At 38.3% G+C, this 27,356-nt stretch overlaps 3 protein-coding genes across 3 annotated transcripts; 2 read left to right on the forward strand and 1 right to left on the reverse strand.

Moving 5' to 3' along the window:
* Positions 1–927: 927 nt before the first annotated feature.
* LOC104604852 (septum-promoting GTP-binding protein 1-like) lies at positions 928–4,125 on the forward strand. The gene is made up of 6 exons (XM_010269412.3): positions 928–1,442; positions 1,646–1,766; positions 1,852–1,951; positions 2,152–2,191; positions 2,446–2,529; positions 3,240–4,125. Exons 1-6 carry the CDS (start codon positions 1,092–1,094, stop codon positions 3,402–3,404), a joined length of 861 nt encoding a protein of 286 aa, XP_010267714.1. The 5' UTR covers positions 928–1,091; the 3' UTR covers positions 3,405–4,125.
* Positions 4,126–13,098: 8,973 nt separating this feature from the next.
* Positions 13,099–15,923, reverse strand: LOC104604854 (Pentatricopeptide repeat (PPR) superfamily protein). The gene has a single exon (XM_010269414.2). The coding sequence runs from the start codon at positions 15,780–15,782 to the stop codon at positions 13,779–13,781; it is 2,004 nt and encodes a 667-aa protein (XP_010267716.1). The 5' UTR covers positions 15,783–15,923; the 3' UTR covers positions 13,099–13,778.
* On the forward strand, positions 15,813–27,353 carry LOC104604853 (Pseudouridine synthase family protein). The gene is made up of 9 exons (XM_010269413.2): positions 15,813–16,221; positions 17,971–18,099; positions 18,214–18,468; positions 19,042–19,123; positions 21,782–21,897; positions 21,975–22,029; positions 22,210–22,321; positions 26,012–26,181; positions 26,793–27,353. Exons 1-9 carry the CDS (start codon positions 15,959–15,961, stop codon positions 27,063–27,065), a joined length of 1,455 nt encoding a protein of 484 aa, XP_010267715.1. The 5' UTR covers positions 15,813–15,958; the 3' UTR covers positions 27,066–27,353.
* Positions 27,354–27,356: the final 3 nt, after the last annotated feature.

Here is a 27,356-nt window from a genome sequence, read left to right on the forward strand (position 1 = left end):
AGTAACAATAATGTCACTGAGACCATTGGTGTTATGCCATCCGGTCAGTCGGACCGGGTCCTTGTTTGAATTTAAATGGAGCAGGCAAGAATATGTACATCGAACTCGGATGGATAGGATAAGTCAGCATTGAAGTTGCATCTTTAAGTATTTCTGTCGGGTCTGGGGAAGATCCATATCATTAGCTTTTAATTCAGATATGAACGTGTATGGAAAGTTGATGCTTGAATATGAAATGATCAACCTGGATCTGACTGGATCCGGTTCATTTCATAGCATACTGAAACGATACAGAACAGTAAGTGGGTCATCGACCAAAATCTCTTTATTAGAAGCTTAAGCCACGGCTTCACATGCGGGTTTTCGGATCGGTTTTATTCCATCTCTAGAGCTATAGACTTTATACGAATTTCCTTCCCTACATCTACATGAATCCAGATTCTCCAATCAACGATTGGACTTCACCACCCACCGTTTGATCAATTGACTTTTCTATTGCAGCATAAAGCCATGGACCATGAAAGATGTGCTCCTACATCCACTTGATCACTTCTTCTTATAAAATGCATTGTTTATTTATCGAGATTGCATTTTTTTTTTGGTGAATTATCGAGATTGCTTATGTTTATGTAGCGTAGCTCACGAGAAGATTGTGCTCTGTGTCTATTGACTACTGCTATACGTAGGTCGACAAAATGACCCAAATACCCTTAATTAAGTTGACGAACACGAAAATTTCCTTTAGAAATTAGAAATAACTCCATCAGGACCACCACCTGGCACCTGCGCGAAGCCCAAGAAGAGGAAGGAGAGAGGCCAGCATTTTTGGACTATTAGGGTGGGCATTGGGCAGATGTCCAGCCCAATCCAATCCAATTGCAAATATCCAATCCATAAAAAATCCATGATTGATGATCCATCGAGTTCATCTCCTGACTCTAAAATCTCTCATCTAAAAAACGGTCAACCGTTCCGGTTTACGCAGAGACTGGGTAGCCATGAGTAGTTCAGGGGACGAAAAATAGGAGGATTTTCCAAAAAAAACCAAGCAAACGCAAATATGATCCACCCGGGAGCTAGTTTCAATTTTCATGGCTGAAAGGAATCTTGAGGCCATCACCAACATGACCATGACCGAGAAGGAGATTTGCCGGAAGGTCGTCCACCTCGACGTCGAATGGAGTCTTGTGGACAGGGCCGCGCTCCTCCGACGCTTCTTTCGGGTCCTTTGCAATCGTTTTCTCGTTTGTTCTGTGGGGAAGCCGTCCAGGTACCGGCGGTTGCCTCGTAGTGTGTCTGTTCCGTCTCCGGTTGCGTTAGAGCGTGCTTTGGTGTCCGGGGACTTGGCATCGGCGTCCGATGATCATGATGTCGATCCGGATTTGGTGAGCCTCAAGATTAGCGTGATGGGTGATTGTCAGATTGGAAAAACTAGTTTTGTGGTGAGTTTCTCTCTGCTATAATGATAAAGATAAATTTCATATTTCCCCCATTTTTCCCTTCTGGGTTTTCAATTGCAGCTCTCTTTTAGGATTTATCCATGTTAATGGGTTTTCAGTTTTGATTTAATACCTCTAGGTCCGAACTTAAATTATTTTTGTTTGCTTGGGGAGTTAACGATTCTGTTTTTCCTTTTATGGTGAAGACCAAGTATGTGGGAGATGGGCAAGAACAGAAAAGCGTGCAGATGGAAGGACTGAATTTAATGAACAAAGTATTATTTGTTAGAGGTGCAAGGATTGGTTTTAGTATTTGGGATGTAGGAGGTAATGTTGATATTATTTCTGCTTTTTTCTTGGATGACTGGTTTTCAGGAAACGAAGGATGGATAACTTGAACTTTTGGATGCAGGTGATCATAATAAGTCTCTTGATCATGTTCCACTTGCATGTACAGATGCAGCAGCAATCTTCTTCATGTTTGATCTTACCAGTCGATGTACTCTGAATAGGTTCGTTCAGAATCATTTTGGTGTCCGACTTACGCACTCTGTCTCTGTTTTTTTCCCCTCTTCCTAGCGAAAGAAGGATTTTGAAATTTAGTGGGTTAGCTTAGAAGGAATCCATTTCCCGATTCTATTAATGGAAGTTCTGACTGAACTATTGATTAGACTTCTACCTGTCTTCTCATTTCTTTTTTTAATGATTGCAGTGTTCTTGGCTGGTATCGTCATGCAAGGAAATGGAATCGGGTAATTAAACCTCTTTCTCTTACAGTTTCCTGTTTAATGGGTTTTCAGTATTTCAGCCTGAAAAATCTCAGGCTGTCACCGGCATCAAAGTATTTCAGCATTTAGTTATGGTGCTGAAATTATTAACCAATTTATAAAGATTACCAATGCATGATTAGGAAATATGATGTATTCTTCTCCTCTGTATTTTCTCTATATTTTCACATTAGATTTCTGATAACTTCTAGTTTTTCAATTATCATTTGCTTTTACAGACGGCGGTTCCTGTACTAATCGGGACCAAATTTGATGATTTCGTCGACCTCCCCTTGGATCTCCAATGGACAATAGTTAGCCAGGTAAGAATTTCTCAAAACATTAACCACCCAAGTGAAATTGAGCTTTTTACAGAATGCACTGTTTATGTCAAAACAAATGAATGGGCGAGCTATCTCTGTCTTTCTTTGCATATAATTACAAAGATGAGCGTGAGATTCGTCGTCCTAAATGGACCCAATACCCCAGAAAGACTGAATTGTGGATTTAACAGCTTCATCATAAATTCCTCCAAAGGATTTTGAATGGACAGATGGAGTGGAGCCAAACCTTAGAAATTAGCTATCATCTTTAGGTGTAAACGTGGAGAAGGAATTGGATGAACACTTTTGTCCTTTAAGCAAAACGACAAACACTAGGCGCCCATTGCAAAAGACAACCTCTGAATCCCTCTCTCTCTCTCTCTCTCTCTCTCTCTCTCTCTCTGGTACAAATTAGCCTTTTTTTATAACTCAGTTGCAGCAACAGTGTGGTACTGCTTCAGAGCACCAAGTGGGTCATTATAAATTAGAATTTAAACAACCGGGTGCCATGGATAGTCATCAACTGATCTGATGCATCATATCATCCAAGGAACCTGCATCTGATTAGACTTAAAGTTCAGCTCATACCATCTTTAGGACGAGTTTATGCTTGCTTTATTTTCTAAGAGTTTCATTGTTTTAATTTGGATTGACCAATTAAACTTTTCCTTTGTTCTTTTGAATTTTGAATTTTGTTGTGTTTCCACCAGGCAAGAGATTACGCGCGGGCAATGAAAGCAACCCTCTTCTTCTCGAGTGCCACCCACAACATAAACGTCAACAAGGTCTTCAAATTCATCACAGCCAAACTCTTCAACTTGCCGTGGACAGTGGAGCGAAATCTGACAGTTGGAGAACCCATAATTGATTTCTAATGGTTTCTTGGCCGTAAAGATCTCACTGGCAGTCGATCTGTAAATAGCAAATTCACTTTAGTTCCAGTAAAAGAACGACCGGAGATGATTGGTCTCCCGGGTTGTTTAGTCGTTAAGTCCCCAGTAACAGAAACTTGGATTTGGGTTTGCGTTTACTTTTGTCTGAATTTGTGTGGAGGAAGAAGAAGAAAATTGCAGAGAGTAGAGACCACGTCTCCATTCCTGAGTACCCACACGGGTGTTAGACGTATTCTCAAACAGAGTAACAACCACAAAACTCAAAAGGAAGGATAAAAGAAAACAAAGGGTACAAGGATGGATAGACACCATGTTTGAATAGACACCACGTCTCCTTTCCGCGTTCAATGAATCCTGAGTGTTCATATGAATATGATCATATCTGTGGGCACAGTGGGCCAAACTGGTTTACCAAATTATTCAAACAAAAGAAAAAAGAAAGAAAACCAGAAGATGATCATCAGATGCAGATGGAGATGGGGTCAATCTCTCTAAGCCCTTCATTTTTCTTTTTGTTTTTGTTGGGACCCACGTGATGTCTGTTGTGGATATTGCACCTTGTCTATTGTATATGGAGTAATGAAGGTCCCAACCTGGGGAATTCCCTTTTGCAAAATGCTAGATAGAAATGTAATCTTATGACAAACCATGTGTGTGTGTGAATGAAGAGGAAGGGCACCTTCCTATTCCCTTTTCCAGGAAAGCATTGTGATTTGTATGTGAAAACGTAAAAGAAAATACTAAACTGGTGTGATGTATTAAAGGTTGAGGAATCAATAAAAGAGGGAGAGAAAGAGAGAGTGACACAACTAGTAGAGAACAAAAGTTGATTCGATTATGAAAAGTTGCCATTTGGCAATAGCCAATGCTCTCCACTTCATTGCACCGAGTGGCACACGGCAACCTTGAGTTGAAGCCTCAACCAAGAATTCTTATATCGTGGTTTGAAGCTGACTTATACCAAAGAGCTGAATGGTTTGTCTAGCTAAAGAGTCTGACTATGGTGCCGAAAGTACGCTGTAATTTGGCTCTAGTGACAAAGTATTGTCGCATTTCAAAAGTTTAGTATTAGATTGTTGCAATTTAAAGTTTAGGTACTAAATTGGCACTCGATACAGGACTATCAGAAATTTATCCTTTTTTTTAGAAGTTATTATACCTAGCAGTTAAAGAAAGTTGGTGAAAACACAACCTGATTACCAGGTAGGGGTGTCAAATTGGACTGGATTTGGTCCAATCCGATCCGATATGAGTCTTTTACAGATGGACTAGGTTCAATTCAATCCGATAAATACTTTTTTGGATCATTTTGGACCAGTCCAATTCAATGTGTGGATTGTCCAATCTCAAATTGGTTTTAATTTAGATTGGTTCCAACCAAACCTGGTCCATTGACACCCATATGCCTCATTTGTTTTTCGATAAATTATTAATACTTATCCAGGTAAGTGCATTTATTCATGTTCTTTTAATTCTCAGATAAATAATATGATGACCATTTTAGCGATAAAAAGCCATTATTAATAGGGACAATTCTGTCCCATCCAAGTATTGGAAACTTCCCCTGGGTGGAAAAGTTATTTACTCATCTGGGAGATGGGTATCACTTACCCGGAAGGGAAAATAAGTTTTTTGTGGACTTCACTTAAATCTGAATAAAAAACATGGGTATCTTGGTCAATGGAAATCAAAATCCCCTCTCAAAATTAAAAAAAAAAAACGAATAGGTCCGTATTCTTATCTTCTATCAATGGACCGGATATTGATTATTTATTCATCTGGGAGATGGGTATCACTTACCTGGAAGGGAAAATAATTTTTTTGTGGACTTCACTTAAATCTGAATAAAAAACATGGGTATCTTGGTCAATGAGAATCAAAATCCCCTCTCAAAATTAAAAAAACGAATAGGTCCATATTCTTATCTTCTATCAATGGATCGGATATTGATTATTTACTCATCTAGGAGATGGGTATCACTTATCCGGAAGGGAAAATAAATTTTTTGTGGACTTCACTTAAATTTGAATAAAAAACATGGGTATCTTGGTCAATGAGAATCAAAATCCCCTCTCAAAATTAAAAAAACGAATAGGTCCATATTCTTATCTTCTATCAATGGATCGGATATTGATTATTTACTCATTTGGGAGATGGGTATCACTTACCCGGAAGGGAAAATAAATTTTTTGTGGACTTCACTTAAATCTGAATAAAAACATAGGTATCTTGGTGAATAGGAATCAAAATCCCCTCTCAAAATTAAAAAAATGAATAAATCCGTATTCTTATCTTCTATCAATGGACCGTATATTGATTTAGTCTGGCCCAATTCAATATAATCCATTATGGATGGACCGGTCCAATCTAATCCAATAAATACTTTGCACCATTAAAGTTTTCATTCATTCAACACCTCTAAGCAGGCTTCTGGCGGAAGGATACAAAGATATTTTTAGGTCCCAGTCTCCCAGCCTGATGTAACGTGTAAGCATTGACTTGTTAAGAATGGGCTTTATTTTAAAATTGACAAATTTAGGAGTATCGAATCTTTCTGTAAGAATGGCTTTCAATTTCAATTAATTATTGCCATATGAACACGCGAATACTAACTTGTAGTGTTTGTGAATGTCATTAACTCATTATCACCATTCAGAAGATATAGCTTCATCTTCGCTCATTTCTAGGTTAGTTGAGGTAAATGAGATAAGCCTCAAGTGTAGAATCAACATACAGGCTCAAATCAATGGTGGCCCTTCTTCTCTCTTGCCAAGTTAGTTGAGTTTAAAGAAGTAGGACTGTAGATTTGAAAGCATAGCATTGGAGTTGTGATCGATCCAATGAGCACCCTCTCACTGGGTACAGCTTTTGTGTACATCACTCATTGATTATTGTGTGGATGTATGATTAAACCAATAATATTAATGCATATAATGGGGTGGATTACAAAAATTAAACCCATCATCATGAGAAGATTTTGAGTAATAAACAACTTTTATCCACTGTTTTTTTGTGTAGGATGAAGATCCTATGCTAGATTTGATATTTGGAAGATTTTTATTTTTGAAAATTTCTTAGGATTTTTCTTGTTGTTCTAGTAGTTTCTATAACTAGGAAAGTAAAGATCGAGTCCTATTAAGTATGCTTTCAGGAATATTCTTTCTTATTACAAGTGGCCCAAAGGTTCTTGGAGGCCCGTGAGCACAAAGTAAGGAAGAGGAGATTCAAATCACTGAAAACAGAGTCGCATCTTAGGTTGGCTTTGCAGCAGAATTGCACTGTATATTGTGGGAAGTGCAGGGGAAAGTTATGTTCTTGGAAAACTCTTGAAGTCTACTTTCTAGAGTATCAAATGGAACCAAATTTGGGGTTTCCTATACAAAGTTATCACCATTTTACTAAGGTGTGCACTGTTGACCGCAAGAAATTGAAAAATGCTAGCTATGAGCTTTTGAGTCCGAATCGGATTAAGAAGTTTATTTTTTGAGTAAATACAATTGTTTAGAAATTATGTGTTTAATTAAGAGTTTACTATTTTAGTTGATGAATTGTCTACAAACATGGCCATTGTACATGTTCAATCATATAGTAAATTAAATATAATTGTCTTTGAGGTTCTTTTCTTTCATTATTTGTGGATTCAAGGATTGTTTTCTCATTGAAGAAGATGGTGATCTTCTTTCTTCCTTGCTTCCCATTTTGCATTAGTTTTCAACCAACAATTAACCTTTTAATTTCCTTGTTTCCATTGATTACCTAAATGCTTGAGTTGCATGTAATAGCTAGTTCTATGGTTATTCCTGCATTGCAAAACATATCATAGAATTCTTATATCACAAATATCACTTATTGAATACATTCTGTTAGTACCGAAGTGTTTGGCTATAGTTCTTGATAACACTTTTTTAAGGCATGTGTTGTTTTATTGGTAAAGCTAAATGTTCTGGATCAAGGGAATATAAAAAGACATCAGTCAGAAGATGACAGACTTCTCAGATTGCTACAGTTAGGTTGGATGGTGCAAATTATTTGGACCATTACTACAGTTAGGTTGGATGGTGCAAATTACTTGGAATGGTCACAATCTGCAAAGATGGCCATTGGTGCTCATGGGAAATTAGGGTATATCACTGGTGAAGAAGTGAAACCCGAAACTAACAATTTCCAGTGGGTGCAGGAAAATTATATGGTGATGACTTGGTTGTGTAATTCCATGTTGCCACATATAAGTAAAATTTTTTTATGGGAAAATACAGCTAAGGAGATATGGGATGGGGTTGCAGAAACCTATTCCCAGAGGGAGAATGTAGCTAGGGCTTATCAACTGAGAAGTCAGATTATTGCTACAAGACAGGGAGATAGATCTGTTGCAGCCTATTGTTCACTCCTTAAAACCCTGTGGCAGGAGATTGACTATTTAGAGACATTTGCTTGGGAACCACTAAGGATGCAGCTACCTATCAGAAACATCTAGAGAAGTATAGGGTGTTTGAATTCTTTGTTGGCCTTAATCTTGAGTATGATATTGCACGATAGCATCTTCTTTCCAATGACAGTGTCACTCTCTCCCAAGCATATGCCTTTGTGTCAGGGGAGGAGTGTAGGAGGGATGTGATGATGAAAAACCTCATTTCTGATCAGTCTGCCATGGTAAGTACTGTGAAACCTAAACAAAGTGGCAGTGAAATCAAGAAAGAAGACAAACGAGATCTGATATGTGACTACTATAAGAAGCCTAAACATACAAGAGATACTTGCTGGAAGTTTCACTCACATCTTGTGTCGACTAGATTGAAAAATAAGAAGAGCAATGCACACATGGCAATTACCGATGACACTTCGGCCCCTCCTACTACAACTGCTCTGGAGTCTGTTGCAGCTGCTGCAGTAAGGGCCGAACTTAAGAGGTATGGGCTACTTCTGAACTAGCGGGATACAACTAGTTCCAGTTCAGCCGCCAGCGGACAACAAGGTACAGGTGGCACTGGTGGAGTCCACTCTATCTCCTTTGCTCACACATGTAGTTCACACGCCACTGCAAATTATGTTTCCACTTCAGGTAAGGAGGAACCTCCTTGGATTATAGATTCTGGAGCCTCAGAGCACATGACCCATAGCTCCACTATTTTTTCTTCTTACTAGCTCTGTTCTGGCAGAGATAGGGTCTCCGCAACTGATGGATCCCATGTTCCTATTGCTAGGAAGGGATCTGTCAAGATTATTGATTCTATTTGTCTACCCTCTGTCCTTCATGTTCCCAGATTGAATACTAATTTGTTATCTGTTAGTAGTTTGACTAAGAACCTGAACTGCTCAGTAATTTTTTCTCTTGGACGTTGTATTTTGTAGGATCTGGATTCAAAGAGGACGATTGAGAGTGGTCGTGAAGTGAATGGAATTTACCTCCTGGATGCACTTCCTCCTCATTAGAGTCATCATGTCAGCAGGGATAGTGAGTCAGGATCTGTGAGTCAAATTATGCTTTGGCATAATCGTTTGGGTCATTTACCTTTTTCTTCTTTGAGTTCTTTGTTCCCAAAACTTTTTGAGTCTGTTAGTCTGTCAAGTCTGGAGTGTGAAGGTTGTCAACTTGGAAATGATTGTAGACATTCATTTAAACTTAGTAATAAAATATGTTTTTCTTCTTTTGATGTTATTCATTCGGATGTGTGGGGCCCTTACCATGTCCGTTCTATGGGAGGTTATCGTTATTTTCTCTTATTTGTGGATGATTTCTCTCGATACTCTTGGATTTACCTGATGAAATCCTGCGATGAGGTACCATCCTTGGTGAGGCAATTTCATCAGATGGTACTAACACAATTTGGAACAAGAATAAAGGTGTTCAGATTTGACAATGCCAGAGAATATTTTGAAAGACATCTTGCCTCATATCTATTAGAATATGGTGTTGTCCATCAGAACAGTTGCCCCTACAGTCCACATCAGAATGGTGTTGCAGAAAGGAAGAACATACACATTGTTGAGACCGCAAGAAGCATGATGATCACATCTATAGTTCCAGTTCGATTTTGGGGTGATGTAGTTCTTACAACATTATATCTGATTAACAGGGTGCCCTCTCGTATACTTGGATTCAATACTCCATTAAGTCTTCTTTTTCCTCAGGGGGAGATGTTTCATATTCCTCTCAAGGTGTTTGGGTGTGTCTGCTTTGCACATATCTTTGGTCCTCACCGCTCGAAGCTTGATCCCAAGGCAAAGAAGTGTGTCTTCCTTGGATATGCAGAGAATCAGAAAGGGTACTACTGCTATGATCCAGTCTCTAGGAGCTGATATGTTACCATGGATGTCACATTTTTTGAATCCACGTACTTTTTTTCAAAGAATCCTTCTCAGGAGGAGTGTTTTGGGGAAGCAAGTCAACAATCTATTCCTCTCCCAGTTCTAGTCCCTGTGTCTACTCCTATGCTTGATCACCACCCTGTGGCACTTACCTTGCCACCTCCTTTGCATTCTGTTTCTTAGCATTACTCACGACAGAGACTTCACAAGGCGGTTGATTATACTACAGCAAAACTCACACCACTTCCTGTCGATCCCTTGGAGACTCCAGATTCGACTGACATGGATTCAGGTATTCCTCTTTGTCCCGCTACTATTTCAGTTCCCATTGATCCTACTAACTCTGTTACAGATAACCTTGATCTTCCTATTGCTCTCAGAAAAGGGAAGAGAAAGTGTACTGGTCATTGTATTTCACAGTACTTATCCTACAGTGGACTTTCTCCTTCCTACCGTGATTTTCTCTCTTCTCTTGATTCAATGTCTATACCCAAGGGTGTTAGTGAGGCTCTCTCCAAACCTGAGTGGAAGACAACTATGCAGGAAGAGATGGAAGCTTTGATTAAAAATCAGACATGGAACATCGTGGACCTACCAGACGACAATGAGACAGCTAGATGCAGATGGGTTTACGTAGTAAAATATAAGGCAGATGAAAGTATAAAAAGGTACAAGGCAAGACTTGTTGCAAAAGGGTACACACAGACCTATGGCATTGATTACTTAGAGACCTTTGCGCCAGTTGCAAAGATGACCTCTGTTCGGATACTTCTTTCTCTTGTTGCCTTATACTCTTGGCCCTTGTTTCAATTAGATGTGAAGAATGCTTTCCTAAATGGGGATCTGCAAGAGTAAGTGTATACGGATTTTTCTGTTAGTTTTTACAATGATATTGAAAACAGAAAAGTATGCAAGCTTAAGAAGTCACTCTATGGCTTGAAACAATCTCCCAAAGTATGGTTTGACAGATTCAGAAAGGCCTTGATTGCTTTTGGATACACTCAGATTCAATCCGATCACACTTTGTTTGTGAAGCGCAGGGGATCTTTGGTGTCAGTCCTAATTGTTTATGTGGATGATATTGTTGTCACTAGGAATGATTTGAGTGAGATTGGTAGTTTGAAAAGGAACCTACATAAGGAATTTGAAATTAAGTATCTTGGAGAATTGAGATATTTCTTAGGCATTGAAGTTGCAAGATCGAAACATGGAATTTTTATCTCTCAAAGGAAGTATGTCTTGGACCTTCTTCAAAAGACATGGAAGCTTGGAACAAAGGCAATTAACACCCTTATTGATTAGAACCATAAAATCAATGTATCAAAAGGTGAATCAATAAAGGACATTGGGAGATATCAGAGACTTGTGGGTCGGCTGCTATACTTGTGTATGACAAGACCAGACATCTCCTATGCAGTGAATGTAGTAAGTCAATACATGCATGCTCCACGAGTCCAGCATTGGGAGGTAGTTGACAGGATTCTTGCTTATCTGAAGGGACACCTGGGCAGAGGCATACTGTTCACTGATCATGGACAGTTGAAACTAGAGGCTTATATAGATGCAGATTGGACAGGATGCCTTGATGACAGGAGATCAACTTCAGGAGTGTGCACCCTAGTTGGGGGCAACCTAGTCTCATGGAAGAGTAAGAAACAAAAAGTGGTGGTAAGATCAAGTGTTGAAGCCGAATACAGGGCCATGGCACATGGAGTTTCAGAACTTTTCTGGATCCGTTCTTTATTAGAAGAAATTGGTGTATAGGCAGAAGAACCCATGATGCTATACTGTGATAACTAGACAACAATTAATATTGCCCATAACCCAGTCCAGCATGACCGAACTAAACACATTGAAGTAGATAGACATTTTATCAGAGAAAGGGTAACTTCTGGAGAAGTTTGCCTTCCATACATTACTTCTGATCTGCAGCTCGCCGATGTTCTCACAAAAGGTGTTGCAAAGAATAAGCTGGAGCATGACCTACGCAAGTTGGGAATGTGTAACATTTACTCCCAACTTGAGGGGGAGTGTTGAGTGGCCCAGTTTTGTTTTAGTTTGTTTTTATTTAGTTATGAAGTTGTTGGGCCTAGGCCCATTAGTTTATATTTTTTAAAGTTGTGACTGTTCAGTTTTAGTAGCCACTAGACCTGCTCATGGGTCGGGCCGGGCCGGGCTTGGGCCGGGCTTTTACTCTTCATTAACAGAAATATGTTAGGCCCGAGCCCGAGCCCGGCCTGACCAACGGGCCTACAACTTGGGCCCGAGCCCGACCCTAATAAAAAGCTCGAAGCTCGAGCCCGAGCCCGAAGCCCGACCTAATAAAAAAAATTAGAAAGTTTCCCTATTCAATAATCAATATAAATAAGAATTTATTTACATTAAAAAAATATATAAATTCAAAATTTATTTATATTAAAAAAAGAATATAAATAAGGGAAAGATGATGTGGAGAAGAAGAATTCGGTTGGAAAAAGAAGGGAAAGAGGTGAAAAAAAGAGGGATATTCAACTAGGGTTTTTAGGTTTAGTTATAGGTCGGGCCGGGCCGGACTCGGGCCAGGCTATTTTGACAAATCCCAAGCCTGGCTCGAATTTATTGTGGGCCGGGATTTTTGGCCCGAGGTTAAGCCCGCGGGCCTATATACCTATTCAAGCCCGTCCAGGGGTCGGGCCGGCCCGTCGGGCCACCCGACCCATGAACAGGTCTAGTAGCCACCCTACTAAGGGTATCCTTGTAATATCTCATCTTTAAGTTAAATATAAATATAATGAGAGGTAGGCGGCTAGGGTTAACTTTTCTCACAATCCTAGTTGACCTCCTACTCTTTTCTTCTTCTCCTTCCTTCTCTACTGCTGAAATCTTCACCTTCCCCCTCTTTCTTTCACAAGAAGCTTGACTAAATCAGCAAATAGTGATTTCTACTCTATGCAAACTATGCAAACTGATTCAATTACATATTCAAGCTTTTGGAAGATCTGTCAAGCAACACAGTTTTTCTTTCTTGGAAAGGCAACTAGATTCTGTAGGTGTATGTAATAAGTAATTACTTATTGATAAAAAAAGGTAACTTACTAAAATAATATAGTGAATAGAAGTATTCTGGAAAGAAAGACTGCTGATCAAGAAAGAAAAAAAGTATTCTGGAGGGAAAGACAACGAGGATTAGATTTATATATGTGGATAGAGCAGTTCCACCATATGAAGACATCTTAGGTACAGCAGAGGATGCAGACACCTGCCCATAATAACTTGGCACCATGCAGTTCTAACAGAAACATTCTGGAAATAAAGACAATGGGGATTAGAATTTATACAAGGGAAAAACAATGCCAGTATGCCACCATAATGGAGACACCTTTGGTGTATATAGAGAATACGAATATGTGCCTCGTAGAATTTGGTACCAATTTCTTAAATCAATTCATCATCCAAGAACTTAAGGAATGAAAAAAAAAACCAAAAAAATAAAAATAAAAGTAGAAGTCAATACCATGAAGATCTTAGATAAGTCAGGTCTGATCTTGTTAGAGAAAAGGAAAATATAGGCAGCATACATTAATGAAAAAGAAGCTTTCACAGAACAGCAGGGTGCATTGCATGTTGCTACTGTGGCCTCACTTCACATACACTCATTGTCAAGATGAGGGCAAGAGAAACACGACTCTCGCAAGGAAAGATAGGACGTCCACCATCAGTTTATCTGTAGTCTTCATGCAAGAGATCAACCATCACCCTGGGAAGACAACAGTCAACAGGGCGTCTGCCCTGGTACCAGTCAAGCACGCTCCATGTCAAGAAATAAAGGCTAGCCAGTGAGGTCTCCAAAGAATACAGAAATGCGGTCCAAGTCAGCCCTTAGTTTGTTGATGTTGCCCTATTGCAGACGTGGCTGACATGTGGCTATTAACAAAAAACTGACACCAACAACCACGATTCATCAGCTTGCACAAGAATAGGGAAAGAAGCAACTCTGTTATACTCATGCATGATTCTAAATTTCTAATAGGCCAACCTTGCGAATCAAATTTAACTGGATCTCCAACTCAATCACCAGAAATTGCCACAGGAACATAACCCATCATGAAAATGGTGAAACCTCATGTTATCCCTCACTATAATCTCCATACTCATGATCCTAGAGGCACCACATATAACTGAGTGACAGTCCTCACACATCCTAAGGTTTTTCATGATTCTTATGGTGCTGCCAGGGCTTGTGGTCATAAGCCCAAACACCAAGGCTAGTTTTTCACTATGGCTCATTAGCAACCTCTCCTTTTCTTCGTCACTGACATCATAAACCACAGAACTGAGATTTGGTTTGTATCCATCAAGCTTTAATCTTTCCAGAAGATCCTCCAAAGCCTGTTTTATTTCAGTGGACTTAGGATGAGTCATGTCCCCTGCAAAGAACTCATGAATGACCCCATCCTCTGTTTCCATCCAACTGCACCCTGGGTTCTTTCTAAGACCTCTCATTCTCATCAACTTCCTTACCCTTGAAACATCATCCCACCTACCTGCGGATGCATTGATATTTGAAAGCAATACATAGTTTCCAATAGCATCGGGCTCAAGCTCAAACAGATGACTGGCGACAATCTCAGCAAGGTCAGGATTCTTATGAATACGACATGCACCAAGAAGTGCTCCCCACACACCTCCATGGCGTTCGATTGGCATTGATTTAATAAGATTGTGAGCTTCTTCCAGGTGTCCAGCACGACCAAGAATGTCTACCATGCACGTGTAGTGGTCCGCGGATGGTTCAATCCCATAGACTTCCTTCATACTTGAAAATAAACAACGTCCCTGCTCCACCATCCCTGCATGGCTACATGCAGTAAGCACCCCAATAAATGTAACCCTGTTTGGCCTTGTCTCTGTCTCTGCCATATCAGAGAACAATTTCATTGCTGAAACAGCCTGTCCGTGAACTGCAAACCCCAAAATCATCGCACTGTAAGAAAATACATTCCGCTCAGTCATTCCTTCAAAAACTTGATATGCGTCCACCACGCTCCCGCATTTGCAGTACATATCTATCAAAGCAGACCCGATGACAACATTCCAAGGAGGCCCTAATCCTGCTTGTTCAGCAATATCCCGAACCCAACTAGCATACTTCAATGCACCTAGTTGGGCACAGGCCGAAATGACACCCACCAACGTGACTTCATCTGTTTCCGCACCTACATCCTGCATTCTTTCGAACAATCTCAGTGCTTCCTTTGGCCTTCCGTTTTGGGCGTAACCCGTGACCATTGCCGTCCATGCCACCATGTCTTTTTCTGGTAACCCATCGAACAACTCTGCCGCTGCTTCCATATCTCCATTTTTCGCATAAGCAACAATTAACGACGTCCATGAGATTACATCTCTAACAGGCATCTCATCAAATACTCGGTGGCCACATTCCGGATATCCACATTTCACATACATATCAATCAATGTGTTGCTTACGTAAAGATTCGACTCGAATCCACCAATCGAAATAGTTTGGCAATGTATTTGCCGCCCAGAGTTGACATCGAGGGCCGCAGTACAAGCCTTAAAGAGGGCCGAGAAAGTGAACGATACAGGACCTGTACCTTCCCTTCTCATGCACTTATAGAGTACTATTGACTCACTGAAGAGGCCGTGGAGAGAATAGCCTCGAATAAGCGCCGTCCAAAGAAATGGATTTGGGTGCTGGACCTGATAAAAAATGAGACGGGGGTAAGGGTCCATGGATACGTTAAATTTAGTAAGCATCCGGATGAGCTTGGCCAGAACGAATGAGCACTGATCGAGACCTTTCCGAATGAGATGAGCGTGAACTTGCCTGATCTGGTTGACATCATTGCAGCTATGGAGAAGAGAAACAAGTCTAGATTCTAAGAGTTTCTTTTGTCGTTGTTGTTCAGAGAATGGAAGAAAGGTTAACTGCTGGATTTGTTGTAGAGAGTGGTAACAACGGGAAGAGGCTAAAAACCTGTTTCTGCTCAAATGGCGGGAAACGGCAACCATTACAGGTCGAATGTTGTGTGTCTGGGAGGGAATGAATCCCATCTGCCCATCAGACCATTTCTCCACACCTTTATGGTCAACCAAGCAACGGTTTGGATGACGAATAATAAATTTATCTTAATATTAACGGTTCAGATACCGATAATAATTTAATATAGTAGGACTGGGAGCCTCACATCACCGAGCTGGTGATACTTCAATTGGATTTCCCTCTATCTATGTTCTCTTCATTTCATCTGAAAATGGCGATTGGCGCCTTAAGTTATTCTCCAGTCTTCTGTGCCAGCTTGGGTGCTTTACACTGTAGAGCTTTTGCAGGCTCCGTTGCTCTTGTGCGTAGACTAGCCGCCTCCAATAATGTTTACAGAAGGCGAGACAAGAACTTGGGTCGGTGTTCTTGGGGTTCAAGCCACTCCAGATTTTCCTGCTGTAATTCAAGAACAGATGTTAGTGCCCCTGTCAGCAGTCCTTCAGCTAACGGGTACTTCATATCTTCATGCTCTATTTTTATTGTATTTTTTTGGGCTGTCTGTTTTATCTTTGTTCCTGTTTTCAGCTTATTTTGTGGCAAAGTTCATGTTTCTCAAACTAATTATTGTGGATATTGCGTAGTAGCTATGCAAGTTGGATTTGTTATTGTTGGAACTTCTTTATTGAAGATATGGAATCCCGTGTACTCATCTACTGGGTTTTGATGATTTTAGTTCATGGGCTAGATCATCCACCTTTGGCTTGTTTCGGAACCAGATTTCATATTTTGACTTGGTTTTATGTTTTGGAGAAAATTCCACGGCGTATGTCTCTGTCTGTATATTCTTGTAGAGCTTGGAAGATACAAAATGCTAGTATAACACTATAACTGCAAAATGGCTTCGGTCAATTTACATGGCTGTAATGCATTCTCACTAATGGTCAGTGTTTTAGTCTCTTTTATCAATTGCCTAAAACCGAATCTCCCTCACAAATGAGGAATAAAAGGATGAATAGATTCACTTGACTAATAGCGCATGAGTCTGTAAGATGTTTACAGGATTCTGAGTTGGTTGATGGTTGTTCAAAGTTCTGCCGTGTGCTTCTTGGTGTACTATTTCAACTGTTAAAATGTTGTATTGTACCCAGAGCATACTGAGACCTTCAATTGATTCAAATCCAATGTTGTCCAAGATGGTCAATAGGACAGGTAATGGAATACCTAAATCCAAGAGGATCATTTATATTGTGTGCTACTTTTCGTCTCAGTCTGAGAGAGAGCTATTTCTACCAGAGAAGTTTTTAATATACCTTAGGGCTTGAGGATACTAATTGTACATTTTAGAATGCATTTATTTATTTGAATTCAAGTATGCTCTTACTGTTGATAAAAATACTTTATTAACTTGTAGACAATGCAAAGCAGTGGAATACAACTGAAACAATAGTGGGAATGAAATCAAATATCCTAGTCAAGCATTTTGTACAAAAGAAGTGATTGATTATCTTTACTCAGCCTCGTTATGGCCAGAACATAGATACCATTTTAGGTGAACCAGTCATGCATAGCATATACTCTTTCTTATGTTATTTCTTTCTCTTGCTTGATACATAATTAATAAGGACATCACGCATATTTATAATTTATTTAATTTTGTGCAATTGCCACTTTGACTGCCACATAGTCCATGTATGTTCTTTTTAATATCTATTTTTGGTTTTACCTATGAAAAGAAAAGAAAACATTATTACTGGTGCTGTGGTGCAGTCTCTAAAACTGTTGTAAGTTATTGTATTCCATTAGCTATAGCAATAATACACATAAACATATGTGCATGCATGAATATACCTGTTTTTCGTGTTTTTTTACTTATGTAGGTCTTTTCTTGAAGGGAGGTTTCATAGTTAAAAATGCATTTTATCATCTTATTGCTCTTTCTGAAGGTGTGGCCCTAAAATGTTAAATTTATAGTGACATTATTGTCTCATGTAATTGGTACTTGGTAGATAAGATGCTTAGATGCCTTCCATCGCAAATAACTTAAATTTCATTTGCATTCCATGTTAGAGAAATAGGTTGTAGTTGCCATCTGTGTGTGTGTGACCTGTATGATAGAGATATTTTGCTTTTGTCCAGAAATAGGTTGTAGTTGCTTTTGTCCATTTGACATGAAATGGTTTCAACTTTCTCTTTGTGTTTCTCTTTTGGCTCTTAGCCATTTACTATGGATATACTAATTCTCAGAACTATTGGTTGCAGGTATCCTGAATACACTCGTTTACTTCCTTGCCCATTACAAAATGGTCCACCAAGAATTGAACATCTTGTTGTTTCAGAAGGAGGTCCTGTTCTTGAATATATTAGCAAAGCTTTAGATCTTCCTCCTCTGTAAGTGTCATTTTCATTTTTCTTTCTTTTACTGTTCGGAAAATTTTCTTTGGTATATTAGTACCTTGAGACTAGCACAGGTTGAGTGATGGGTAGAAAACTTTGTCTATGAAGATTTGTTGCAGATCTCATCCATTTTGGAGCTGTATATTATGCTCTGGTTTGTCCAGAGCCACCTCCAAATGCAATGCCTGAGCAAATTCGTGTATATAAAGAAGTGACAGCACCATCGGTTCTTAAAAATAGACTTTCCATTAAAGGGAAGACTATACGGGAAGCACAGAAAACATTCCGGATAACCCACATTAATGAATTTGTTGAAGCTGGAACATACCTACGTGTGCATGTACACCCAAAACGCTTCCCAAGGTAATTGATCAACAGGCAACCTTTATATTTGCCTAGAAAATTCTTCTGCAAAAATCAAGTTTTAATATTCAAACAATAGATGATATGTTTCTCCAGAAGAGGTTTTGGTTGTAAGATATTATCGTGATCCCTAGGTTCATGATAATATCTGGCTATAAATCTGTACAGGAAGCACAGAAAACATTCTGGATAACCCACATTAATGAATTTGAAAATACTTGCATGTGCATGTACACCTAAAACGCTTCTCTGAGTATACCTCCCCTTCTGCAAAAATCAAGTTTTAACAATTCAAACAATAGACAATAGGTTTCTTTAGAAGAGGATTTGGTTGTAAGACTAAGATATCATCATGATCCTTGGATTCATGGTTCAAATCATGATTTACATCATAAATTATAACGTTAGCAGACTATAACTAGACAAACCAACTTTGACTCATCATCTCCTGCATCGCCAACTTCTTTTGGAATTTCCCTTTCTCTGAGTATTTAACCTGCATTGACTACCATTTGCTTTTACTGGAAATTAATGTGTTTCATATGTGGTTTTGTTGTCTTTGAATTTGATCAGGTGCTATGAAATTGACTGGAGATCAAGAATTATAGCTGTGACTGAATCCTATGTAGTTCTGGACAAACCTGCTGGTACATCAGTATGTAAATAGCATATTACTTCACTGCTCTATATCAAATCTTAAGATATAATGGTGGTATATGATGCATAATGTGCAAGCAGTGAATGATGGGATGACATTACTAAAGTTGAATCTTTTCGTCTGTATGTCTGCCTGCATGCCCCTGCTTACCTGTCTATCTACGTATATATATATACACACACATATGGGAGTGGATGCTTTAGCTAAACAAGGGACTGTAAGGGAGAGACTTTACTGGGCAGTGCTGTAATGGTATATATATATATACACACACACATATGGGAGTGGATGCTTTAGCTAAACAAGGGACTGTAAGGGAGAGACTTTACTGGGCAGTGCTGTAATGGTTGGTGTTTATTAGATCAACCTCTTCTAATAAGGGTTGACTCCTGTATCTCAGTTTTATTTACCTTTAATGAAAGTTACCATTTCTGATAAAAAAATACATATGGGAGTGGATATCTTACACATGGACATCACATGCTTGTCACTTGAACTTAGGAATGGCAACGGGGCGGGGATTACATTCCCCATCCCCGACCCTGATTTTCAAATCATCCCCCATCCTCGTCCCCGATCCCCGTAGGGGAAAGAAATGCTCCTCCATCCCTGATCCCAATGGGGATGAGTTCCCCATCGGAGACCTGGATCCCCGATTGCAAAGTTGCTCTTTGGAAGTAGATTCAGATCTGTTTGAGAGAGACTTGTGACTTGCAAGTTGCAAAGTTTCAGATCTGTAACATCTGTTTGAGATTTCAAAAATCAAATCTGTTTGAGAGAGATCCCCGATTGCAAAGTTGCTCTTTGGAAGTAGATTCAGATCTGTTTGAGAGAGAGACTTGCGACTTGCAATGGCGTGGGATCTCTGTTTGAGAGAGATCCCAGTCAGGGACGGGGAAAATTGCCATCCCTACTTGAACTCAAAAATCCTAGTGGTGTGCCTAAAATAAGCTCTTTTATGTGTGCAGTTACTAAATTAAAAAATTAAAGTATTGCAATAGTCAATATTTCTAGGGGGGAACAATCAATATTGTACAGCTAATGAGAAGTAACCTATATATTTTACTATTTTAGCCTTCCTATATTTTCTATATTTACCATTTAGTCCCTTTTGTATTTACTCTTCAGCCCCTTCATATATCTTGTATAATGAATGTAGTCCTTCAGGAGTTTCCTTGTAATTATATATTTTTAGCCATAATATTGGCCTTTTGGGATGTAGTTGTAAGTTTCTTGAATGCATATATTTAGGGCTGCAGTCTTACGGCACTAGTGTGCGGAGAGGGATAGCTAGGATGCTTCAATTCCAGAAGAATATTAGATACAAACAGGGGGATGACAGCAGCATCCATTTTTGGAAAGATTCTTGGTGTTCAGATCAACATCTTTGTGAGCTCTTCCGTTCTCTATTTGCCATTGCTTCTAATAAGAAAGGGTCAATTAAAGAGTTTGTTGAGCTGTTTAATGGCCAAGCAGTCCAGTCCCCCAGATTCCTCAAAAATTTAAATGATTGGGAAGTTACTTTCCTTGAGGACTTGCTAGCAGGCTGTATGAGGTGAAGAATTATCACATATCCAACGATAGTTGGCTGTGGGTTGAGGAGAAGGATGGCCAGTTTTCAACTAACTCTTGCTGCCCTGCCCTATTGGGGCCTTTTGAAGAGGTTGCATGATCCGAGATTTGGAAATCTATGGTGGCATCCGAAATCTTTTTTTTTTTTATTTATTTATGTGGCTTGCTGGAAGTGGAAGGATTCAGATGATGTGGACTTTAGTGAGATGGGGAATGCACATGGATGCTATGTGAGTCTTTGTGGTTTGGCTTTAGAGTCTGTTTCACATTTGTTACTTCATTGCCCCTTTATCTACCAGATCTGGTGCCACTTTTTTAGGATCTTTTAGGTCCAATGGGTCTTTCCTCACTCTGGCCGAGCTATTATCTTCTTGGAGAATGGGTCTGTTTTCAACCAATGGGAAGTTCCTATGGAATTATCTTTCCTTTGCTATCTGATGGGCAGTGTGGAAGGAGCGGAATTGCAGAACATTTTAAGCTAAATATGCTCCATTAGAGGTGGTCATTAGCAAGGTGGAAACCGTGGAATGGTCCCTGAAAAGACGGGCTGGTATTTCAAGGATTTTTGAGGGAGTTCCATCTCCTATTTTTTTGATTTCTATGTATAGGAGCTGAATGTATATCTTTTGTGCATACTTACAAACACACTTTTTGTACATGATTGAGGGTTTCTTGCCCTCCCCTGTAGTTTATAATTAATACTATCATTTGTACCACTTATAAAAAAAAGGGTTCTGGGAGGAGATTCAAATCCTATCAGATTTTTGGGTTTATTCTGAGTCTGTTTCACTATCTTTAAAATAAAGGAAAAACTAAAAAGATAATCACTCTGACTTTTACATATAGAATAAGTTTACATAAATATAAAATAATGGACTTATTAATTATAAGCTTTATGTTTTGTAAACAAATTCTTAGATAGGCAACCAAGACCCCCAATGGAAAACCTGGTTATTCTTGTAGTTGCTTTCTGTTGTCTTACATCTGAAGTTTCTACTAAATAATTTGATGCTTACATCAATCATTTGTTTTCTCTATATAAATTTATTAATTATTTGCTGCTTATATGTTAACCTTGTTTAGGTGGGGGGAACATCAGATAATATTGAAGAAAGTTGTGTAACATTTGCCACTCGTGCTTTGGGATTGACAATTCCCTTAAAGACTACACATCAGATTGACAACTGCACTGAAGGCTGGTATTGTATCCAAAATGGCCAAGTTGCTAGTTATGAATATGGTAAATAAGTAACGAGTTAAATTTGTTTGCTTGCAGTGTCGTGTTAGCTAGGACTAAAGAGTACTGTTCTATTTTTCATGGAAAGATCAGGGTAAGGTTTTTGTGATTTTTCCTCTCTTGCTTTTCCCTTTTGGAGTTTCTTGTCCTTTTATTTTTTCCTTTCTGAATAAATGCTAAACTGGAAAAGAGACTTTTATTAATCAATTGACACAAGTCTTTTCTGCTTATATTCTTTAGGTTCTTAGCTGATGAACTTTATATTTTCAACCAGGAGAAAAAGGTGAAAAAGCTTTATCTTGCTCTTGCTGCTGCCCCTGTGCCAGTTGGGACAATCACCCACCACATGCGTCCAATCAATATTGCTCCAAGACTTATTTCAAAGGGTAACCCTTATCATTGTCAAGCATCCCTTGCAATTTAATCTTTTGATCTCTGAATGTTTACCAATTACCACTCATGATTAATGGTCATGCTATTAAAACCAAGGGTCCTTTCCATGATGGCATTTTTAGTCTTGTACATTATGTTGTTGTTCCTTGACTTGGCAATACAGTCTTCCCATGGACCAGTGACAAGCCAAGGGGATGCCAACAGGAGATTTTGGCAATTGGCACTCCTAGACTAGATATCATAGAACATGATCATAAAAAAAAAGATGATAATAGATACACTGGTTATCGTTTCTTTTACTGGGTTATAGCACTTAATATGGAGTTAAGGCACTGATATCACTTTTAAACCATACATGAAAAAAAACACATAACCTTTTCACTAGAAGATACGACTTACTAAAAATGCCATTCAAGTCTTTGTGGTTATAAATAGAAGAAAAACAGCCTTTTGAAATGAAAGGACTGTTTAAAAAGTTGCAGGGAATCAATAGAAAGTAGCAGAAATCAGGTTTCAAGAAGAGAGAAGAGGAAGAAGAAGGTGGCGGCAACTAGGGTTCAGAGAAAGATTTTTGAACATAATCTCCTCTTACACCCCTAGTCCCATTTCATTAAGTTAAACTTTAGTAATTTACAGAGAGGCCCTTGGTTGGGCAGAAAATTAAAAACATAACATAAGAAAGAATAAGAGCCCAGATTAAGGCCCATTACAGCAAAGAACATAAAAGATAAAAAAAGATAAACAGCCTATGGGCCATTCGGCCCATCTTCTCTATATAAATAAACCATTGTCCTTGACCCATTAAGCTTGGTTCTAATGGCCTACTTGAAATACAATTGAAGGAAGCCCTTAAGCCATTGCCTAAAAGTAATTAATCCATACTGGTCCTATACATTCCATCAGTGGTGAGTTCATATGGTTGTCGTATATAGTCATCGGTAATGTTTTAAAACGTGGAGGCGTGACGCGAGGCGTTCCACTACCTAGAGGCATGAGGTGTAGTTCAGAACGTAAGAGGCGTAAGCCTCCCAAACACAAGGAGGCTTACGCCTCCTTAAGAGGAGGGGGTCAAGAGGAAGAAGGAAGAGAAAGGGGAGGAGGAAGAAGAGGAAGGGGGGATCTCATTTTTTTCTTTATTTTTAATAAAAATCTTCTATATTAAGAAGAATAAAGACCCCCCTCACCTAACACAAAAAAAGAGCTGCATTGAAAAGGGGGGCGAAGCCCCCCAGCCGAAGGGGTCAGGGGCAAACCACTTTCTTTTCCCTTATCTTTTATTCCCTTCCCTTTTCTTTTCTATTTTTTTTCTTCCCTTTCTTTCTTTTTTCTTTCCCTTCCCTTTCTTTTCTTTTCCTTTCCTTTCCTTTCCTATCCTTTCCTTTCCTTTTTTTTTTCTTTTTTCTTTTTTCTTTTTTTTTTCAGTCTTTTTATATGAGGTGTTCATGAGGCGCATGAGCCATACACCTCTAGCACATGAGTATGCCTTGGAGGTGTTAGTGCCTTGGAGGTGTTCATGAGTATGCCTTGGAGGTGTTAGTGCCTCTGGCGTACGCCTCCCACGCCTTTTAAAACACTGTCCTTGGACCTCATCCCCCAAATGGATCAAGCAAATCAACTGGATTATCCACCAAGAAGTGGAGCCCACCAAACAACCAACATCCCATAATTCCTGTAAGAACTTACCCATCCCTACTCATAAAAAATCTCTCCATGCCTGTCTCCGTATCAATCTCCAAAGTGATCTTATTGGTTCAAGGATCTAGTGGCCAACAGAAATGACAAGTTTACAATCCAATCCTATATCCCATCAAGAATATCTCTTCAACCCTTCTTCCCTACTCTCCTTGATTAATTAGCGGGGTTGGACATAAATAGAGTATGACAATTGCACTATCAATTTGACAGATTTTTATTGATATTTTTTTCACAATTTCATGCTTTCATTTATTTTTCCTTAATTTTTTCTTCATTTTTCTCTACTAGTAAGTGTGCATGTGCTTTGCATGTGACAATTCTAGATGATGATAATGATAGTAATAATGTATCCAAAATTTTCTATAAACTTTATGTATTTTTTTATTATTCATTGGATGTAGATTCCAAAATCCAACATAAACATCTCATCCAAATGTGTGATAATCGGATCGAGTTGTGAAGTTTCAAGTATCATTGATAGGCCTCCTTGGCTAGACTCTTCTTTTTGTAATGTTTTATCTTTTTGGTGTATCTTTTTTTTGTTCATTTACAAAAAATGTAAGATTTAAATAGGGGGAATTGAATGGGGTGAAAAGTAGTAGTTCAATTTACAATTTAAACCTTACAATTAAATAGGGACTAAATTCAAAAATGAATATTTTAGTCAAAAGAAGGTTCCACAATCTTATTCATATTTTTAATAGTAATGTAAATATTGAATTATAGATGTGTTCAATTTTTCTATATTTTTTTTGTATTTCTGTGTGAAAATAATTTTGATATGTCGCACTTACTTTTTATTTAATATGATAAATATATGATATTATACATGTACCTGGATATTTTTTTGCGAAATTTATGTTTTTTTTGGGTAAATATATGATATTATACCCAAAAGTTGAACTATTGATCTTTGCAAAACAGTAAAATAATTTCATTTTTGGTTAGTTCTAAATTATGTATTTCACTTCCATTATCAATAAAAAATAATTCTTGTTTATTGCACTTATTTTTTAATTTGATTAATTAAAATATCATAGATGTGTATTTTTTTCTACATTTTTGTAATTTTCTATATTTATTTCTATTTTAAAAATTTTATTACCTATCTATGACTTCATAGGTGGTTCAATTTGATTCGGATTGTTGAATTGCTTAGCCACTGCTTGGATAAAGAATGATTTTGTTAGTCAGTTTTAAAATATAGGATTTATATATTTAAAAAAAAACTTAAATATAGGATTTAATAAGAGAAATACCTTAATTATAAGACTTAATGAGAGGGGATTAAATAAGGTGGAAAGTAATAATTGAAGTTACATTTTCAACTCTTACAATTAGAGATGGACTAATACATTAATATTAAAGCTGACATTAAGACTGTAATAAAATGACTTTTATATCCTTTCTCAAAAAAAGAAATAGAGGGTAATTTTAGTCCATAAAAAACTTTCACTCTACATCCGCATTTTTATATATAGTTTAAATTAATCCCTATTCTAAATTATTTATGTATTTCTGAATTATACAAGGTTACATGTAGAGATGTCTTGATGCTTATCACCATGCTGCATACCAAGAAAATAAGCAGACATGCATTTAGACCTTTTGTTATGACATCTGAAACCGGACAAAGCATACAATTTTCTCAGAGGAAGCTATCTCATTTATTTTAACCACATTACTAGCTTCAGTTGATCTTATTAGAGTTGCACTTGCATTGAGCTTCTTTTAAATTTGAACATGCCAGGCATCTGGTAACATGTCAGCCACCTTGGTTATACTCTTCAGTACTATTCTGAAACTTTGCATTGAGCTTCATTTTGACATATTATAAATGGAACTCAACCTTGCCAGAGAAATATCATGAATATAGTTCAGAGCAGTCCTCTTTGGCTTCTTTGTCATACTGCTACACTATGAGCTAGTATGTTTTTGATCTATCAGGCATCTGGTATAATGGATTTTAATGAATCTTATATCTGCAGATTTTATCAAGGGATGGCATTTATGCAAACTTGAGGTCTTGGAATGCAAGGAGGTACCTTGGCCAAATTCCAACATTGAAAAGGAGTATTGCATTGATGATTGTGGATGGCCTCAGAAGGATGTTGCATATGAGTGTAAAATTAACCTTTTGACTGGCCGAACTCACCAGGTGATAGAATTTTTCATCCTTGCATAGATTTTGTCCTATCCCTTAATGTTCTTATACAGGAAAAAAGTTAATACTCGTTTTATTAGCATTTTTAATAAGTAACTTACTTTCCCACTGTTATAGGGTTGAAATGTTTTCATGGAGAATATTAGTTTTCCCAATGTATAATGTAGGGGATTGGGTTCGGAGATCAGGTTTACATAATTTGACATGGAGGATGATGGAATGTCTTAAGAGTTCTAATGGGGAGACCCCTAGTATTGATGGGTTGGTATCTGTCCATTGGAAGGAAAAAGAATGTTGGAAAACCGTTGTTGCTGTTTCCTGTATACTAATGGAAAGTTACCTCCCTAGTATTTTTGGAGGAAGGTTGTCTGAATCTTTTGTTAGAGCTGCACATTCTATCATGTGCATTTTTTGTCTATAATAATTCTCTCTCAATGATATAGAGAGAGTGAATGCACAATTTTTTTAGGCCTGCTAAAACTTATCTCTGTATCCCAATGGGTGTCATAGAAATTTGTTCTTTATGTTACCTTCATAGAGGAAGAAAAATTCTCAGTAGTGTTAATAAAAGGAAAATCTTATTTGACCACAGTCAAACTATGCAGGTCCGAGCACAATTGGCTGCTTGTGGTGCACCTATAGTGGGTGATTCAATGTACATGCCTGCTGCACTTGCTGAGATGACCAATCCTGGGCTGAATCCATTTGGTGAATACGGGATGAAATATACAAACGATGATAATCGAACAAAAGCTATTGAAGAGTGGATTGTTCATCATGGGAAAGAACCACGCATTGCTATTGGACTCCAAGCATGCCAGATCTCTTGGGACGAGGGGGAGCACTTTTATGAGGCTGGATCTCCATGGTGGAGATGACAAATAAAAAAGCTTTAATACTGAGGTCAATTCTTCAGGTCATTCATTAAGGAAAGTGGCATCAAGTAGGGAGATCATGCAAAAGACCCTTATAGAATCAGGATAAATAGGAAAGGATGGATACTCTTTCCCTTTACCTTGAGTTTGATCTTGTAGTTATGCCATGATCCAAGTTCAACAGTTTGTAAATTATAATTTTGCATATTTTTCAAACAGGACTGTAGTCATTTATCTAAAACCAGAATGTAACAATAGATGAAAAATGATAAAAGCTTCCCTTATTTCTGTTAC

Source organism: Nelumbo nucifera, chromosome 1 (assembly GCF_055504915.1).
Source record: "Nelumbo nucifera cultivar China Antique chromosome 1, China Antique-T2T, whole genome shotgun sequence".
Lineage (NCBI taxonomy): Eukaryota > Viridiplantae > Streptophyta > Magnoliopsida > Proteales > Nelumbonaceae > Nelumbo > Nelumbo nucifera.

Excerpts from the sequence above, each read along its gene's own strand:
- LOC104604852 (XM_010269412.3), top strand. The coding sequence starts at position 1,092 with ATGGCTGAAAGGAATCTTGAGGCCATCACCAACATGACCATGACCGAG. Across the intron at positions 1,443-1,645 it reads TTGGAAAAACTAGTTTTGTG|ACCAAGTATGTGGGAGATGG; the intron begins GTGAGTTTCTCT and ends TTTATGGTGAAG. Across the intron at positions 1,767-1,851 it reads TAGTATTTGGGATGTAGGAG|GTGATCATAATAAGTCTCTT; the intron begins GTAATGTTGATA and ends TTTTGGATGCAG.
- LOC104604854 (XM_010269414.2), bottom strand. The coding sequence starts at position 15,782 with ATGGGATTCATTCCCTCCCAGACACACAACATTCGACCTGTAATGGTT.
- LOC104604853 (XM_010269413.2), top strand. The coding sequence starts at position 15,959 with ATGTTCTCTTCATTTCATCTGAAAATGGCGATTGGCGCCTTAAGTTAT. Across the intron at positions 18,100-18,213 it reads GCTTTAGATCTTCCTCCTCT|ATTTGTTGCAGATCTCATCC; the intron begins GTAAGTGTCATT and ends TTGTCTATGAAG. Across the intron at positions 22,322-26,011 it reads TCCAAGACTTATTTCAAAGG|ATTTTATCAAGGGATGGCAT; the intron begins GTAACCCTTATC and ends TTATATCTGCAG.